Genomic DNA, 17,258 nt, shown 5'->3' on the forward strand with positions numbered 1-17,258 from the left:
CTTGTTTCACAAAAGACGATGAAAACCAGATGCAGCAGGCATGAAGTCAGAGAAGAAAGAAAATCAATACTGCTAAAGAGCATCTTTTAAAAATTGGTTTACAACTTGATGTTGAACATACAATGTCACAGTTATTTGCAAAAACAGTTATTAGATTTTCTGTAGTGATTCTGAAAAATACACAGTAATGATTAAGTTTTAAAACATGTAAATTAATCTTGCAAACATTTCCTCTGCAAAAGAGAACACTTACTAACACAAGACATACACACACAGAGCCAAATCAAAAACTAAAGCCAGCAGGTATTAGGCAAGCAATTGAAGACTTAAAAAAAGCCATTAAAATCACAGTCCTACTAATTCCTTTTTATAAATAATAGACTTCAAAAAGAACTGTTGTCAAGGTATTTTTAAGCACACTGAAGCAAACTTTACTCATGATATTTATACCATCATCAAGTATGGAAACATTTTTATTCAGACTGCATTTTTCATTTAATTTACTGCTCTGATTAAAAAAAAAAAAAAAGCCCAAATCCTTCCCCTCTAAGGAAAGATGCTTTCAAACAAAGCTATTTTTCCAGATATTATATCAATTGTACATATGTACAAATAAAAAGAGGCAAAGGTTAAGTTTTGGCTCTGTTAACCTTAACAAAGTCCCTTTGAAGTCCACCTCTCTGATTTGTGAACCTCTATTTTTTCTGAAATGAAATCTTACTAAAAAGGGCAAGTAGCTGTCTGCTTGCCACAAGCAATGAAAGCAATGTCTCACATGTATTACAATTTGACAGCCAAATCTAAACAAACATTGAATTATTGCTGCAGAATGCATCTGAGTTATGATTTGTGTAAAAGGAACAGTGAGATAAAGCCAAGAGTGAATTGCAAGGCTTACGTTTTTCTTTTAGCCTTCTCCTATAAACTTCCTCTACGATGGTAAATGGTGAGGGTCAAATAAAGTATGCAGAAAAAGCACATATTAGATAAACTTTGCAATTTAGTTAGAATTTGCATTGTAGCACACTACAAGTACATTGACATTATTTTTCAACTTTATTTGATAAGACCACTTTAAAATCTGATAATTCAGTTTTGGTTTTTTTTTTTCCAGAAGAATTATTACTGCTGCATATTCTTTCCATTCAAATAGAGTCTAAGTGGTTTTCTTAAATGCAGCCTAAAGAATCTGTACAGGGTTTGATTTTTTTTCCCCACACTGGAACCAAGGACAGTTTTACTCATCTTCAATCTGAACAGGAACAGACACTATTAGAAGTTTAAAGGTGCTGAGCTCTTGATTTATTCCCATACCACTCTCTTTCCTTTGAAATTCCATAAATCATTTGGCAATCTCATAGAAAATACAGAATGCTATCAATAGAAGAGTTCCTATACAAAACACTGCTGTTATGCAAAGTAACTTTCTAGTTAGACGTGCAGTTCTCTACATGCACAAGTGCTGCAGCTGAGTGAAATCAGCACCAAGTATATGTTAAGTCACTTCTTTGGAATAAGCAACAGTCAAAATCCAGTCTTCTAGAAAAGACACATCTGCATTAATCCCTTTAAGGATATTCTTGGTAAGCCCTGGCAGAAAGATAGCACAGCACCAGAAAAGTCACATCTCAACAAGGTCACTCTTTGGAAGCATTAGTTTACACCCACAAGAGAAGTTAGTGCAGCTAAACTGATGCACTGCATTAAACTACACACAAGTATTTCTGCATGGCTAGGTGGCAGGATATAGAAGAAAAAGGTCACTAATATCATGTTGCTCACAGCCCAGCCATTGACAGAAGCTCAGGGCAGTCAGTATTTCAAGGAACTGAAATTCCATTTCAGATGACCTGCTGAGACCAAAGGCTAAACAAGCTGATTTGCCATTGACTCGTATCAACAGTGCAGTTTTAGATGAGAACCCTACAGTATCATAAAGTTATAGAACAGCCCCTGAAAGGGACCTTGAAATACTATCTGGTCCAACCTTTAATGGGAGAGGGAGCCTAAATAATGTATAGACTTGAAGAAAGAAAAGACATGTATCAGTGACCATGTTTTAGGATGTTTGGACATTTAAACATTATGCTTAGCTACTACTGTGACAATATTTTTTTCCTTAAATATGGGAACTGTAAAGATTTTTCAAAGAAATTTTGAAGGTATGCACAAAAATAAATTCTCACTAAACAACAATAAATCTCTCAAAATCCAAATAAAATTCCACTAGAAAAAGTTTCAGTGCTGTTGGGATACATATTGCAATTTATCACTGCCTCTAGACTGGGATAGAATTTCACACATTAAAGGCCTCTATCGGAAGACAAAATATATTTGCACTATTTTTCCTCCCAAAATAAATATTCTGGTCTCTCCTTGTATTCCTTTGAAATACTGAGCCAAGCGGCCACCAAAGTGAAATTAAAGTAGGTTTTGGATTTTAAATTTTATTTCTCCTTCTCTTACCTCTTTCTGCCACTTCATTATGTGATGAGGTCCTGGATAGCTGACTTTGTAAGCGTTCTATTTCTGCATCTTTGAGAGCTAATTGCTCCTGAAGCTGGGCTATCTCAGCCTGAAACAGAGTAAACAAATTCAGAACAACATTGTCACCAATGCTCTATGATTCTTTTCCATGAACTAGAAGAGTTCTAAGCATAACGCTTCACTTTGATGTCCCATTCCCGATTCAGGACACTTAATAAACACTATAACAACTGTACATATTTCATGGTATAACTATCCTATTCCTTCTACAGCAGCTCACTTTTTCCAATGCAATTAGCTCTCAAAGAACAGACTTACAGAAAGGTAACATTTTCAAGGAGTCATGCGGGTAAAGAAACTCTGGAAAGCTCTCAGTGCTACAATGCTGGTCATATATTAACGACTATTACGGGGCAACTCCTGAGTTTTGCATGAAGACCAGTAAAAGATAACAAAGCATTTTTTGAAAGATCCTGGGTTTTTTATCCTTGTACTATTTATTAATATAACTGAGAATCTACAAATGCTAAGCCCAATTCTCAGCAGGGTAACAAAATTGTTCTTCCTCACGTCAGATACTACAGCAAATAGTCTAGAAGCAAAGTATGGCTTGGAAAACAACACCACATATACCACAAAATACCAACAGTTCATTTACACTTACTGCAAATTGTGCTGCCACTGGAGTGGGATAGAATATCACACATTAAAGACCTCAACAATACAGAGGGAGAAGAATTCTGTGACTGTCCAGCTTGAAATATACTGGCTCTCAACTCTTTTTCCTATCTGTGAGAAACACTGTCAACAGCATACTTTACTAAGTTAGTAGTTTCATTAAGATTTTCTTCAGCAGTCCTAAAGCCTATCTATATCCACCTTCTGCATTTCCACAGCAAAAGCATAAAAAGCTCCTTGCAGAAAAGAAAAAAAAAAGAAAAAAATCAAAGAAAAAAAGGAAACAGACAAACAAATAAATCACTTCCGTGACCAGTTACTCAAAATACTAAAGGAAAGCAGAACACCAAACAATGGGGAAAAACATGGACTAATTTACTCTAATACAAAAACTTATTTTCACCAGGAAGCAAACAGCTCTGCCTGCAATTCCATATGAAATAGAAGAATCTGCCTTGTTGCATCTCTGAAGGGCTCCTACACTTCCCAGAGACTAATATGCTTTTTATATCCAGTCATGGAAATATTCCAATTCCTCATCTGAGAAACTGGAGCAACAGGAAGACAAAAGCTGAAGACATTTTAATACCAGATTTGGATTTGGCTCCCCTGGTCTATTTGATCTCATAGCTCCTTTAAATGCTGTCTTTTCTTTAATGTCTCATTCCAGTCATCTCTCAAATTATTTTTCTGCTTCCTCTCTCTTTCCCTGTACTTTTCCTCCCTTCTAGACCTGCATCTTCTCCTACTCTTCTTTCTTACTTCACTCCTACATTTTCCATAATCTTTATCTGTCTTGGCAACTGGCCACAGGCCACAATACTTGAGAAAATATTTTCCCAAAGACTGTTCATATCCCCCACTTCAGAGAAAAAATTTTCATGGATACAAGAGCTATGATCTTAATAGGAAAAAACCATGACAGCAACATTTCATAGAACATTTCAATATTCATCCGAGAATTCTCAGAAGACATGCTAATGCAAACAATAGCTGTCTGTCATTTCAGGATCAAGCTATCAAGTATTAAAAAGAAAACTCAGTTTAATAATTCAAAATGTTTTTCCAAGATCTAACCACAACTCAGAGTCAGTAATTCATATGAACAGGGATTAAAGTACTACACAAATCAAAGGAGATGCGATTACAGCACGAAAGCGTACAGGGAAAAACAATGAGGCTCTTTTTAATCTAAAAGAATTTTAATCTAAAAGAATGGAAAAATTCAAACTAGAAATAAAGTTCAATGGTTTAACAATGAGAATGTTGAACTAGAAAAAATAACGATTGGGGAAAATAATGAAATGTTTCAGATGTCAAGCTCTTCCAGATTAGGACCCAACAGCTTTCCAGGATTCAAGGTCAACAGAAGGGTAAGGCAGCTATGCACTTTGTTACAGAGGAAGTCAAAGCAGATGATCTAATAGTGTATTTTGGGCTTAATGTCTATTAAAATAAATTCCACACTAAGTGAACACCCATATTTGCATATCTCTTCAAACTGGAAAGCAAATTCCACAAAAGCTTGTCACCAATAAACGAATAAAAGATGGAAAATTTTCAAAGATTTTAAAGATTCAAAAAATTTCCTTACAACAGGTCTTTTGTAAGTCAAAAGGACTTCTTTATTCATTTTTTTTTTTAATAACAGCTACTAAAAGGTAGAATATTGGAAACTGATGGGAGGAAGCAAAAAGCACAAAAAGAAACTACAAAAACTTCAAACCTAAATACTCATTCCAAAGATGGCTTAAGAAAACTTGACTCATAGTAGGCCCTGACATAAGGCAATTGTAAGAAGAGTAAATATTTCCCTTTCCAGCTGAAATGTCTGTCATTAGTAAATGCCAAGTATTCTGCTTACTTTAGTTGCTTTTAATTTCCACTCATATTGATTTCTTTCATTTTCCAGTTCTTCCACTTTAATTTTGAGGTGTCTAAGTTCCTGAAGCAAACCCTGCAAAGAAGAAACAGCAGGTGTAAATAAGATTTCTCTGGTAGTTAGTAATTTTTCATAGTCCTGAACTAAAGATCATGCATGAACCACACAGTAGTGAACACTGAACCACCACATCAAAAACCGTGACCTAGTCTTAGAAGACAAAAATCTATTTTGAATTGAAAGATAAGGAATACTTTCTCAAACCCTCCACTTGAAATTATGAACAAATTTCCTATCTGTATTAAGGAAGATAGCTGATCTTGACGAAGTCAGGCATATCTTGGTGAAAATGAGCCAAAAAATCTGCAACTGCAGTCTCATGTAACATCAATTATCACGGTTTTGTTGCAGAGCTAGTTTTATTTGGTTTGTTTTGTGTTTTTAAGTCTCATTTTGTTTTTAAGCCACCTCATAAAGTAAGCAGAAACATGCAGTACTAAAAGACTACCGGACTGCCAAGTTGACAATCCTTGCCCCAAGCAGGTGTTTAAACTGCTTACCAAAAAATATAACACTTAGACAAAATAGTATCTAGCAAGTTACAGGCATTTAATACAATACACATACAGTCAAATACGACCAGAAATATGCTACTTCAACTGTTAATGTTTGCCACTTCGCAAACTGAGTTGAGGTAGCCAAGGGCTGCACCCAACCAGGGTTCCTAGCCTTCTCTTCTATTCCTCTACTCCTGAGAGATGAAGTTGTCTCTTAAATATCACTCTGACAAGACCAAATGTCTTCAAATGAACTCAGGAAAAGAAAAATTTGGAAGCTTAGCCCAATTCGGAATGCTGTATAGCATATATGTTGAACAGCCATACTAATATCTTGGGTTAAATTATTTTGAATGACTCCCAGATTTGACCCTCATGATTTTTCCAAATGCGGCTTGTAGTATAGTCTAATAGTTCACTAATCAATTCTGGACAGAAGCAAGCCCAGAAAAATAGCACTATTTTCAAAATAGGCATCATGTCCAAATGAATTACTTTTGTAAAATAAACCTATGAGAAAAGTTACTGAAAAACTCCCTCACAATATAAGCAGATTACTTATAAAATGAGTTCTGGGGATCCAAACTGAGACCAAAGAGAGGTTGCAACTAAAGCAAACCAATTTAAAAGCAAATATTGAAATGGAAATTTTCAGGCATTGTTAAGTGGTTTAGGCAAAGTAGCTTTTGTTTTGACATGTGACAGTTTTGGTCAAATACAACTAGGATCTGCAATGTAAATTCAAAAATGTTTTCCTGGTAACTGCTACTGTCAAATAATAAAGAAAAATGTGCTGGATTTGCTATTTTAAAGGTATTTTTATTATGGCTCCTTCCATTCATTTAGCATTATCAAAGGCCACATTTCAGATACTCTTACCTAAAACTGTATTTCATACCTGTGTAAAGCTTTTAAGACAGTGAAGAATTAATAATCTGTGTTTAGAGAACTAGTTAGGATACACCACCATGCACAGCTAGGGTGACTGTGAGGAAAACTACCAAACTACCAAACCATGCTAGCATGCTGCATATCAAACAGATAAATCTCAACTATGGAAAAAACCCAGCCACTCAAATAATAAATTAAAATCCTCCAACCTACACACCACACCAGCACTACAGACTTACAAGTACAGTTAGATTCATAAAAAAACTGAAAGTGCTTAGCTCTTACAGATACCTGTGCCTTAGTAGACAGACATCAATGGTGACCCAGTTTATTAAATGGGGTTGGGGTGTCTGGGTTGGAGAGTTTCTTTTTTGTTGTAATTTTTAAGACCACCTCACTCTTTGTTAATGAAAGCCACAAAAGTTAATGCCAGTAATTCACAACACAATCCTGGTTAGCAGAATTTAGTTTCTGCAAGAGTAGAGAAGAGGCAATACACAGGCTAAGGTGCACTTCTCGTACATTGCACTGAGAACAATTCTTCTGGCTGAGAGTCTCTACCACTGATCTTGGACTAGACTGAGGACCATTAGGTGTCAAGTCTGGTTTCCTATCTTGAGAATTTCTTTCTTGGATTCTACTATTAATTTCCAGCTGCAGTCTACACATCTGCTCCTGTAGCTCACTTATTAGGTTCACTACTGACTGAAAACATGGGAAGAAAGAAAAAAAAAGAGACAAAAAAAGATTTAAAAAAAAGTGAGAAATAAAATGATGCAAAGAAGACTTCTACAATTGCAGCACGAAGAAACACATGAAGCACATCAAATCAAACTGAAAAAAAACCCCAAGAGATTACATATTTTCCTTTTGTTATGGTACATGTGAATGGATTTAAATCTGGAATATTGCACAGAGCTACAGGTTACATAGAACAGAGTCTATATTCTGCACTAATTCATGATTCTGATTCTAATATAAAGAACAAATTTGGCCCCTCAGTTTTGGAAGCTTTTACAGTCACATGAAGTCTGATATCAGGAAGAACTGCAACAGAGGCACACTTTTGCTGAAATGGGAATTGATTCCATTAATTTATATAGCCAAACCATTCACTAGGAAGAAATTGCTAAGTACTCAGATGGGGCCATAACCTACTCCTCACAATTTATACACAGAAATTACTAGTAAAGCAATTCTGTTTCCAGGTCTAGCATGGGTCAGAAAAATAACCCCATTACTAGCTTGCTAGCTAGGCAGTATTTTGACATGGAGAAAGTTAAGCAACATGCGCAGGAGAAATCAAAGGATACCACATAAGAAAAAGTAATTAAAGTGCACCAATTTGCTGGCCAGATTCTTGGATTTGTGTGTTTCAGTGATACAAACAAAAAATCCAGCTACAGAAAGCAAACCAAAGACAAGTTTTAAAATGTATGTAACATTTCACTTAAGTTCCCTAACTCAGTAGTAAATAGTGCTGGGTAATTTCTCAGGTATTACAAGTTTGGAGTGCTTTTCTCTTAATTTTCACATACATTAACAACATGTGTTTTGTGATTTCTCAATCTTCTCAACTGGAATAAATCTGAGGAGATTAATCCATCTCCAAAAGGGGGGGAAGATTTTAGTGGACAGGGCAACAGAAGACATGGCATGTTTCTTAGAATTTTCTTCCTTACAACACACAGAAGCCCTCTTGCCATCTCAACCCTCTGGTGAACCAATAATCATACAGCTAAAGAACAGCTACTGCAAGGACAGGATGCTATTCCAACCAGGTAAGTGTATAACACAACCAATCTCAAATTGCATCAACATCCACAGTCAACTTCAAACATTCACAAAGATTTCCTTTCAACAGTGTATGCGCCAGATACAAGGGTTTCACATCAATTATTTTTTTTTAGGGCACTGTGCTTAAAATGAAATTCAGGAAAACAGTTGCATATATTTAACTAACTTACATATTATTCTTAGTCAGGATCACAATGTCTGATGCTTATACTCTTTCATCCAATCAACTCTTAATGTATGTAAATGAGGATTAGTTCCATAAACAACCAAAAAACATTAGAAAGAATACCGGCTACACTGGCCACTTTGCAGCAATACAGTAGGACACTGGTGGGGAGAACCTCACCTAACTCATCCTCTTATTAGGAGTACTGCAAAGTAGAATACCTGTAGTACTGGCTGTATGTACAATCTAGATGCTATCCACAACCCCTCCACCTTGCATGCTCTAATCTTGTTTCTTTTTTACCATCATCTCCACAATCTGATACCTCATTGAGCAGTACCAACTGGCGATGACTGGAATCATTAGGACACACATCCATCTTCCTTGCTTTCTTTCAAGCACCAAGGCTTTCGTTTGTCTTTGACAGAACACTGTTAACCCACACAAGGTTCTAAAGGACTGCTCTAACAAGATGCACAGACATTTGAGTACAAACTGACAGCTGCTCCAGTTGTGCCAACCTGGGAGAGATCAGAAACACTTTGGATGCAACCTTATCATTCTTTTCCCTATCACCTCACATTAAAAACAGGAATTGGAAACACTCTGCATCCATACAGACTTCCCCCAGGGCAAACTTGACAGTACAGAAATGACAGAAATCCTTACCCAGTGGAGGATAAGAAATCTATGGAGGAGAAACAGATTAACTTCAGCTGCAATATGTGCCCTTACAACTTTTTCTAGCTTCAAGGTAGAAAAGGTTTCTCTTTTTGAGATTCCTTTACAGCATGAAAATATATTAACATACTATATCTTGAATTTGATTCAGGTGAGACAACACACCAGACTCCCCAGTGGGAGTCAGTGGCTCACTAAGTTTCTTCGAAACCGCAAGTAACTATGCACTAGATATTTAACAGCTTACAGCAAGCTTCAAATCCTTAGGAGGAAAAAGCAAAACCAACAAAATTTATCCTATGCCAAAAAAGAAAGGCTGTTAAGCAAAATGAAATGGACAATCACTTCTGCAGTCTCCTGGTAGTGATAGGAGGTCTCTTGTCTTCTGTGTTCAGGTAAGGCAGGCATTTGGGCTGCATTAATCACTTGATAATGCTGATCATTCATACCTTGCTGCGTTAAGAAAACACATTTCCAAATTTTTTAAGGCTTCTCAAGTAAGAGAAAAGCTGCAAAAACTCCCTTAGGTGGGGTTTCAAAAACCTCCACAGAATTGCTGTGGCAAAAATAAACATTATTCCACAATAAAGGAACTAAAATGACAAAGTCAACAGTGAGACAGTCCATTTACAAGCAGCTATTCTCCTAGCCCCTGTGTTAGATATATAAATAGATGGCACTTTAAATTTAGCATGTGCTTTCAAAGAGCCAGAGACAAGTGGCATTCAGTGTGAAATTAATACCTTTGAGAAGAGGTTAGAGGCGCTTAATAAACTCCTTGCTGCTAACTAAAACCAAATTTAAACAACAGCTGCATAAGATAAAGTGAAATGAACCTGACACATTAAAACTTGCTCATATTGAGAAGGATATCTTAATTTGCTTTGTTTCCCCCCAACTCAACCAGACAAATAATTCTATAGCTAAATTCCATGTGACTGGAAAGAGCTGCTGTGAAATAAGCTGACATAAAATTAGAGTACAGAGCAAACATGTTTGAGCTGAATTATTCTGCAATGTCACATTTAATTTTAAATTTTTTAAAAGCCATTATTATACTTAGAAATGGCACGGTCAGCCATGGAGTATAATTAACAAGTTGTCTGAAAGGGTTTCACTACTGGATACCTCTATAATACGTGCACTAGTGTGAAAACTCAGGACTATTACCTTCTGATAGTAGCATATCTATCAAATCCCTGTTCTGCTCACTTCTGTCAATCCTAAACTCAGTCTTGAAAGCACGAATTGGCTGGCTGCAGTCTATAAAAACAGATCCAGCACTGTCACCCATAGCTGTATTCCACTTATTTAAAAACACTAATTGCAATTTCATTTGAGGTACTGTACCTGTAGAAGAATGCTGAAGTACCTATAACATTCAGAGATTCATTTCATTTGGTCACTGTCAGTTTGGAGAACTGTCTCATTCTGAAGCAAGTAGGTTATCGCAACACAACTGCGTATGTGTAAATGAGAGCAAACTAAACATAGACTGAGTACCTAAAAGTGGCTTACTCACTTAGATAGATGTAGTTGGGCAGAGGAGACAGGAAGTTCAGGAAGACACTCAAACTATTACCAAATTTAAGCAGCAGTTGTAGTCTAACATTATAAAGGAAACATATCAATAAATTTCATTCTTATATTTGAAATAGTGTTTGTATTGAAAAATTAGTGAAATTTACAACAAAAGAAGCTGTAACAGGGTTAAAGCATTAGAATTCAAGTAAGCATCCAATCTGACTGAAAGCAATCCCTGTTTATCTTTACAAATTAGATTAATGCTTATTTAGGACAGTCTGAAGTAATTTTTTAAATGGCTCAACAATTAAACTAGAAATGATGTTTATTTCCCACAGCTTTACTTACTCATTTTCCCTGCACTGTATACACAGGTTTGCAACTTTGAACAGGCCAGAAATCTAATCACATCTTGGCATAGTTAATAATTCAGGGCATACTTAACACAATGATTCTCAACTTTTCCCTCAGATTAGAAGCCTTCTCCGTCTCAGCAGGAACATTTCCTATCACTCAGCAATACAGCAAAGGCTTCCAGGCCCAATAACGCTGAGCTTTTCCATCCAAGGGGGTCACCCATCTTTTTGCAGTATCAAAAGAATTTCACAGCTCATAGCCTCATCCTTACCACAGGCCCAGACCTACTTAAAAGTTCTATCAATGCAAATGCACTCAAAACCACTGTTGCCTTCCAGAAGTCGGGCTGACTCTGCATGTCCTGCAATAATTTAGGCACCCTCATTCCATTACATGTTGGACACCAGGAAGAGCTGAAGGCTTCTCAGAAAGGTGGCTACTGAGAGTAGGCTGCAATCTGTAGCAATTACGTGCTGCACAGACCTGTTTAGATTTTCAGGTAGTAAGAGACAATTATGGGTGAAAGAGCACAAGGTGGCCATAGATGGTAAAAACAGCAGCTGGTGCCTCCCTGGCTTGCAACCTCTGCCAGGGATTGCTCTCTTTAAGCTATCTTTTGATCTCTAAAGAAAACTTCTGAGGATAAATAAGTCAAAAAACAAACACACTCCAAACATATTATGTCACTGCAGGTAAATTACTTATGCATGCTTCCCAAATATTCCACTAGTGACATTATGGAGATCAAACAGTTTTCTAACACTGCCTGGATTTCAAATTCTCCTGTGTCAACATGGAAGTTTTTTCAGTCAGCAATGTATGAATCTTGGACCTAGCAATCCTCCCTTGCCAGTTGGTTCCTCCTTCTGTCAGTTGGTTCCCTTACAGGACCACTGAGTAGAGCAATACATGGCAATTCATATGAATTACCTTCTTCATAATCGCTTTCCTTCCCAGCTCCCCTCTGCTGCTCATTTCCAGGATTCCACATTCATGTTTCTCTGTTTTATATTCTTTCTTAATCAATATGGTAAAAAGCAAAGCTTTTTTGATGACCAGAACTCTCCGCATATGAAAGGGAACAAGGATTAGAATTGCCTCCAATGCATGTAATTTTTTTTTTTTTTTTTCACTATTTATTCTGTAACCACAAGGGGAAAGGCTCATTTGAGGAATATGCCCTGCCCCTTGTCCTTCCCTCCCAAGTGCCACGAATGCATTGAAATCACCAAGGGTGATCATCTACGTGTTTGTGGCACCACTGATACTACGGGGCTGACAAGTCTTCTCTGCCACATAAATGAGGAAATAGAAGAGCTCTCATAGGCTGCACATGGCCATGCCAGCCAAGCTTATGTGAAAAGGAAAGGGTTAAGTGAATGGCAACTGTAATGTATGCTTCTGGAAGGGACTTTGTGCCTTGATTAAAGCCAAACAGCAACCTCTGGAAGTATAATGAGAGAGGAGAAAAGAAACCAAATCCCAAAAACGCATAATCATATTCTTCACTGAATTCACATGATCAATGGCATGGACGGAAAATCCTACTGCATGCCAATTTCAGCTTGAATGCTCAGGTGCATGACAGCATACCAGAGACATGATAAAAAAGGACAACAGCCTAAGGAAAGAAACTCACCTCAGCTTTGTTCTGTTTCTCTTCATATTCACTCTGCTCCTTTTCCATACCAACCAGTTTAATCTTCAGGTCTGAAACTTCAGCCATTAAGTCTAATTTTTGAGTCTCTAGTGATGTTCGACTTAGCAGCTCCTGAAATCAAAGCAGAACATTTTCTCTGGTTATTTAATTGAACACTGACAGAATGCTACATGATTTATTGGCAGATCCATACTAAAGCCTCTACCCCATTGTTTAACGCTTTCAATACAAAAGCAAAATGATTCTCTTAAAGTCACAATTGCTATTGCTTTACGATGGAAAAAAAAAGCAGCAAGACAGTTCTGATGTAAGCATCTGCTGCTGGCCGAAAAAGTAACTAAAACAAAACAAACAAAAAAAAAGGATTATTGGCAAATTCATACTAAAGGACATTTCCCTACCTCTCTTCACAGCATCTATTTTTTGACCTGTTTGAACTGCATGTTTCTCAGGTTTTCATGTAAACAGTCTCCCATGTTAATGGCTATGCCGCTGTGGTCTCTGCCATATTTCAGGAAAACACGTGGCAAAGTTAATCCCCACGCAAGCCATGAAATCAGAAAACAATACTAAGGCTAGGCAAACACAAACCTACATAATGCCACATAACACATTACAAAAGAATTGGCTACTTCCTAAAATACTCATCAGAAAAAGCTATGTTTTAGTATTACAATTAAACATTTTAGAACTTCTTACTATGTGTTGTTTGATAAAGGATATTACAGAATAAGCACCCTAACCAAAACAGAGTGCCAAAGACATGCAGCAATTCAGCAGTAATACTAGCAGTACTTGGAAGTTTATATCATGTGGTACTTTGTAACTTCTGAAGACTGTACACTGTGGAGGGAACAGCAGTGAATAAAAAGTGTATCCCCAAACTGGAATCTAAAAGGCAATATCTAGACTGAGTAACAGTGTAGAAACAACTGGCCATGAGTCTTGCTTGTGTACCCTGAGTTTGTTTTTGAGGTTGCAAAGAGATGTGTACTTTGGACCCAGTGATACCACTGTGTTTGGAAAACATTCAGTAATCACCTTCCCTGCATCTTTCAAAACATCTTCCAAAATATAACAGAGTTTTATGTTAATGCTTCTATTGGTCTCCATTTTCAAGCAGTGGAAAAAAAACCCTCCAAACCATTCAGGACTTTAAGCCTTACTGGAAAATCAATACTTACAGTGCCTAAATAATTTTTACAAAAGAACACTGGTTTCTAAATGGTTAAAAAATTTTTGCTAACTCATAACTCACATTAGAGTTTTCATCATGTGAAACACACGGAGGAATCACAGCAGATTCTGCTTTGAATTACATAGAAGTGACTTAACCGAAGTTGCCATAGCTATTCTGGATCTATGCTGATGTTACCGAGCAATCGAAACTGCCCTGTCCGTCACGCTTTTCTTATGTCTTCCTCTCCCATAAACTGCACAGTATGTTGTAGACCATTTCCTGGAGCCACAGAGCCCAGAAAGGTTATTAAAAAAATTACACAATTAAAGTGTATTTGGAACCTAAATCTACTCTACAAGTAAATTGTTTTAGTCTGGTGGGGAATACTGCTCAAATTAAAAATAGTACTGAACTTGCATCTGCATTGCAACACCAATTATCTAAGCCACCCACGATTCCCAGTGCCATGGCCATTCCTGCTGACATTGACAATGATATTTGTGTATGGGTGGGAAAACAAACAGAAATGTAGTCTCATGATTTGGTTGGGTTTTCTTCCTCTAAATGAAATAAATCAAGCACTGACGAGGAAAAGACAGTGCACTGCCTTTTTTTACTGAGAAACTCTCAGAGGCAGTTACCTAATGAAATTTCTCTAGTAGCTGCTTTCTACAAAGGTGAGTACAAATTACAATTCTAATTACAAGTAACTCCTCTATCTTCCAGAAAGATGCTAATTTGCCTAAGATCCATAGCAGCACATTCCAATCCAGACTGGAACAGGCTCTGTACAGCTGTGAACATATCAGACTTCTGAAAATAAAGACATACCTATAAATGAGAACCTTAATATGAAATAAGGCTACTGAGCACCAAAAAGGTTGTCAGGGTGAGGTGACCTTGGCCCGGTCAGACTCTACTCACTGTTGAGCTGAAATATCATTTAGAAGTTGGGGTTTTTTGACACTGACATGGCATTCCATGATACAACAGGAAGATTTCTGAATAAGGCAAGGAGACATGGCATCCCTCTAGAGATCAATGAAAGATCTACCCTTCCAGCGCACCACCTGGCATTACTCCTTATTTTTTCTATAGACCCCCAACTGACACTTAGTTATGCAATAAGGACTAAATCCTCACTCCTCTCATGCTGAGTTTAGTAGCTCCATGTGAACACTAGAGCGCTGAGTAGTGAGAATTAAGGCACCTGATATTTGGGTTTTTTTTTCAGTCAACTCAAACGAAATTTTGTAGTTTGATCTGAAGATAGAGAACCAGACTCCTCAGCCAGTGTGAAGTGGCATAAAACTCTTGCCTTAAAATAGACAAAATAGCTAACTATCCCTAGCTTCTTTTCAGTGGAGCTACACTGATTTAAAACAGCTGACAATTTCTCTTGCATCTAGAGAGTCTAACTTCTGCTTTGAAAGAAAGTGCCGTTTAAAGCAAACGTCCCTTCTTGAAATGGTAACATCTGGAAGCAATTATTTTCATCTTCAAGCAGATGCTCACAGTGAACAGCTCATTATGAATGTGACCCATTTTGTTACAGAGAAATTATGGTGTATTTCAGTGGTATGATGCAATTTGAATTCAGCCAGAATAAATATGCAATTGTAAGAAAAGAAAATACAAATTTATGTTATTGGTTTTAAAGCAAAAATGATACTATAACAGGCAAAATGGTAATTTGGGCTGAAGCAGCTTTAGGAGGATCTTAATGAGCTGAAATATAGAACAGAAATAGAACATATCCTAGGGAACTTTATAAAACAAGATACCTGGTTTTAATTTTAATATGTGCTATAAGTATAATTTCATTACCCAAAATTCTCTTTTCAAAACTCAACTTTTAAATTTAAAGGGAAAAACCTATTTTCAAGTAGAATAATTACAAAGACAAGTCATGCAGAAGCTACAATATGCATGTGCCAGACAGATCAATCAACAGCAAACTATTTCAAAACACCACTGTATTTTTAAAACCTACACTGTCTACTTTTAAAGTATTTAATCATGTTTTTCAATATTCCAAATGAAACTGAGGCGTATGCTGTATATATATAACTCGCACATTGTGTTGTCTTGGAAATACATAATTCTTATAAAAAAGACATGACATAAAATAGCTTAGAAAGAGGACACTACGCTTTTCTAGGCTGTCAGCTGCAAGCACAGAAAATTCCATGATATTTAACACTCCGCAAAACAGAAGGAACAATCATGCCATACACTGATTGAGAAACCATAAGTAAGGTTTTAGTCAAGTGGGAGGAAAAAAAACCCCAAAAATCCCATTTTGCACTTGTGCACTGTACAAAATACAACACTCAAAAATTCTGTAATTTTCATCCTTATTAAAATAAAAAAAAAGAAGACAGAAAGACCGACCATGCTACCCTACCTGGTAAGCAAAATTCACCAAGAACCACTGCTAAGGAGGACTGCCCATTTCAAGTGCTGTGTGTCAGCTGTGGTAGAAATAAGATATTTGCTTAACTGAAAACACAGCTGAGAGCAATGTACATGTGTAATCGCCATGAAATGATGCAAGTTAGTAGCAGAGAGTAAATTACAGCCCTCCAATTCATCATTTGTCCATTATATAGTTAAGCAACAAAAAAGGACAGAGCTTCCCACAGCACTGCCAATTTGAACAGCATACACTTGGACCAGCAGATTCATGCCTACATTAACTGTAAAATAACAAAGCAGTGTAATGCTCACCTGTGTAGATATGCTGCACAACTTGGGAGCACACACTGAAAATCTTATGCCTCACCCCAGAGCAGCACAGAGCACACTTCAAAATCTGAAACACTAAGCTAGCTTCTGGCAAGAAGTTACTGCATGCTATAAACAAGTGCTGAAATTCATCTAAGATCAGATAACTCAGGCAACTGAAAGCTGAAGGAATGATCTTTGCTGGCCAGCAAAGTTTCTGAGAAGCAAACAGATACACACTAGGTTTATACCCTGCAACCAAGACAGGATTCTGGCTCCCCCAAATATAAGACAACTGCAAAACCAGAACAGGTACACAGTAAACTGTGTTGGATTCAAGTTTCTACTTTCAATACAGCTCCTCCCTGCATTCTTTTAATCCACGGGTTTTTTAAAGATTCTCCATTGTGCCTCACAAAGGGCATTCTCTGGCGCACTTCCCCCTGCTCCGTGCAGCCAGGCAGAAGCTGGCTGTAAACGGACCCGAGAAACAGGAATTCACTCCTGTTTGCAATCAAGCATTTCAGTTTCTGTGTGTATTTTTTAAGGCAGAAAGAATCCTAAAGCCAAATACTTTGTACATTGCAAGAGTATTTACTTGACAGAAGACACAATCATACTTACACAATGCAACTATCTGACAAGAGTCCCCTGGATTGCTTCTTGCACTT

The 17,258-nt window shown here is 37.0% G+C and overlaps 1 protein-coding gene across 1 annotated transcript in view; it reads right to left on the bottom strand.

The window, feature by feature from the left end:
• PPFIBP2 (PPFIA binding protein 2) overlaps positions 1-17,258 on the bottom strand; it is an 89,241-nt gene that overhangs the window by 23,264 nt on the left and 48,719 nt on the right. The window contains exons 5-8 of the mRNA XM_062620203.1: positions 12,660-12,791; positions 5,030-5,122; positions 2,467-2,575; positions 899-931 (exon numbers count right to left, since the gene is read on the bottom strand). Coding sequence (XP_062476187.1) covers positions 899-931; positions 2,467-2,575; positions 5,030-5,122; positions 12,660-12,791 — 367 coding nt within the window. The remainder of the gene's footprint in view (positions 1-898; positions 932-2,466; positions 2,576-5,029; positions 5,123-12,659; positions 12,792-17,258) is intronic.

This window comes from Pezoporus occidentalis, unplaced genomic scaffold, assembly GCF_034315485.1.
Source record: "Pezoporus occidentalis ecotype Australia unplaced genomic scaffold, CSIRO_AGI_Poc_V1 ctg22, whole genome shotgun sequence".
NCBI lineage: Eukaryota > Metazoa > Chordata > Aves > Psittaciformes > Psittacidae > Pezoporus > Pezoporus occidentalis.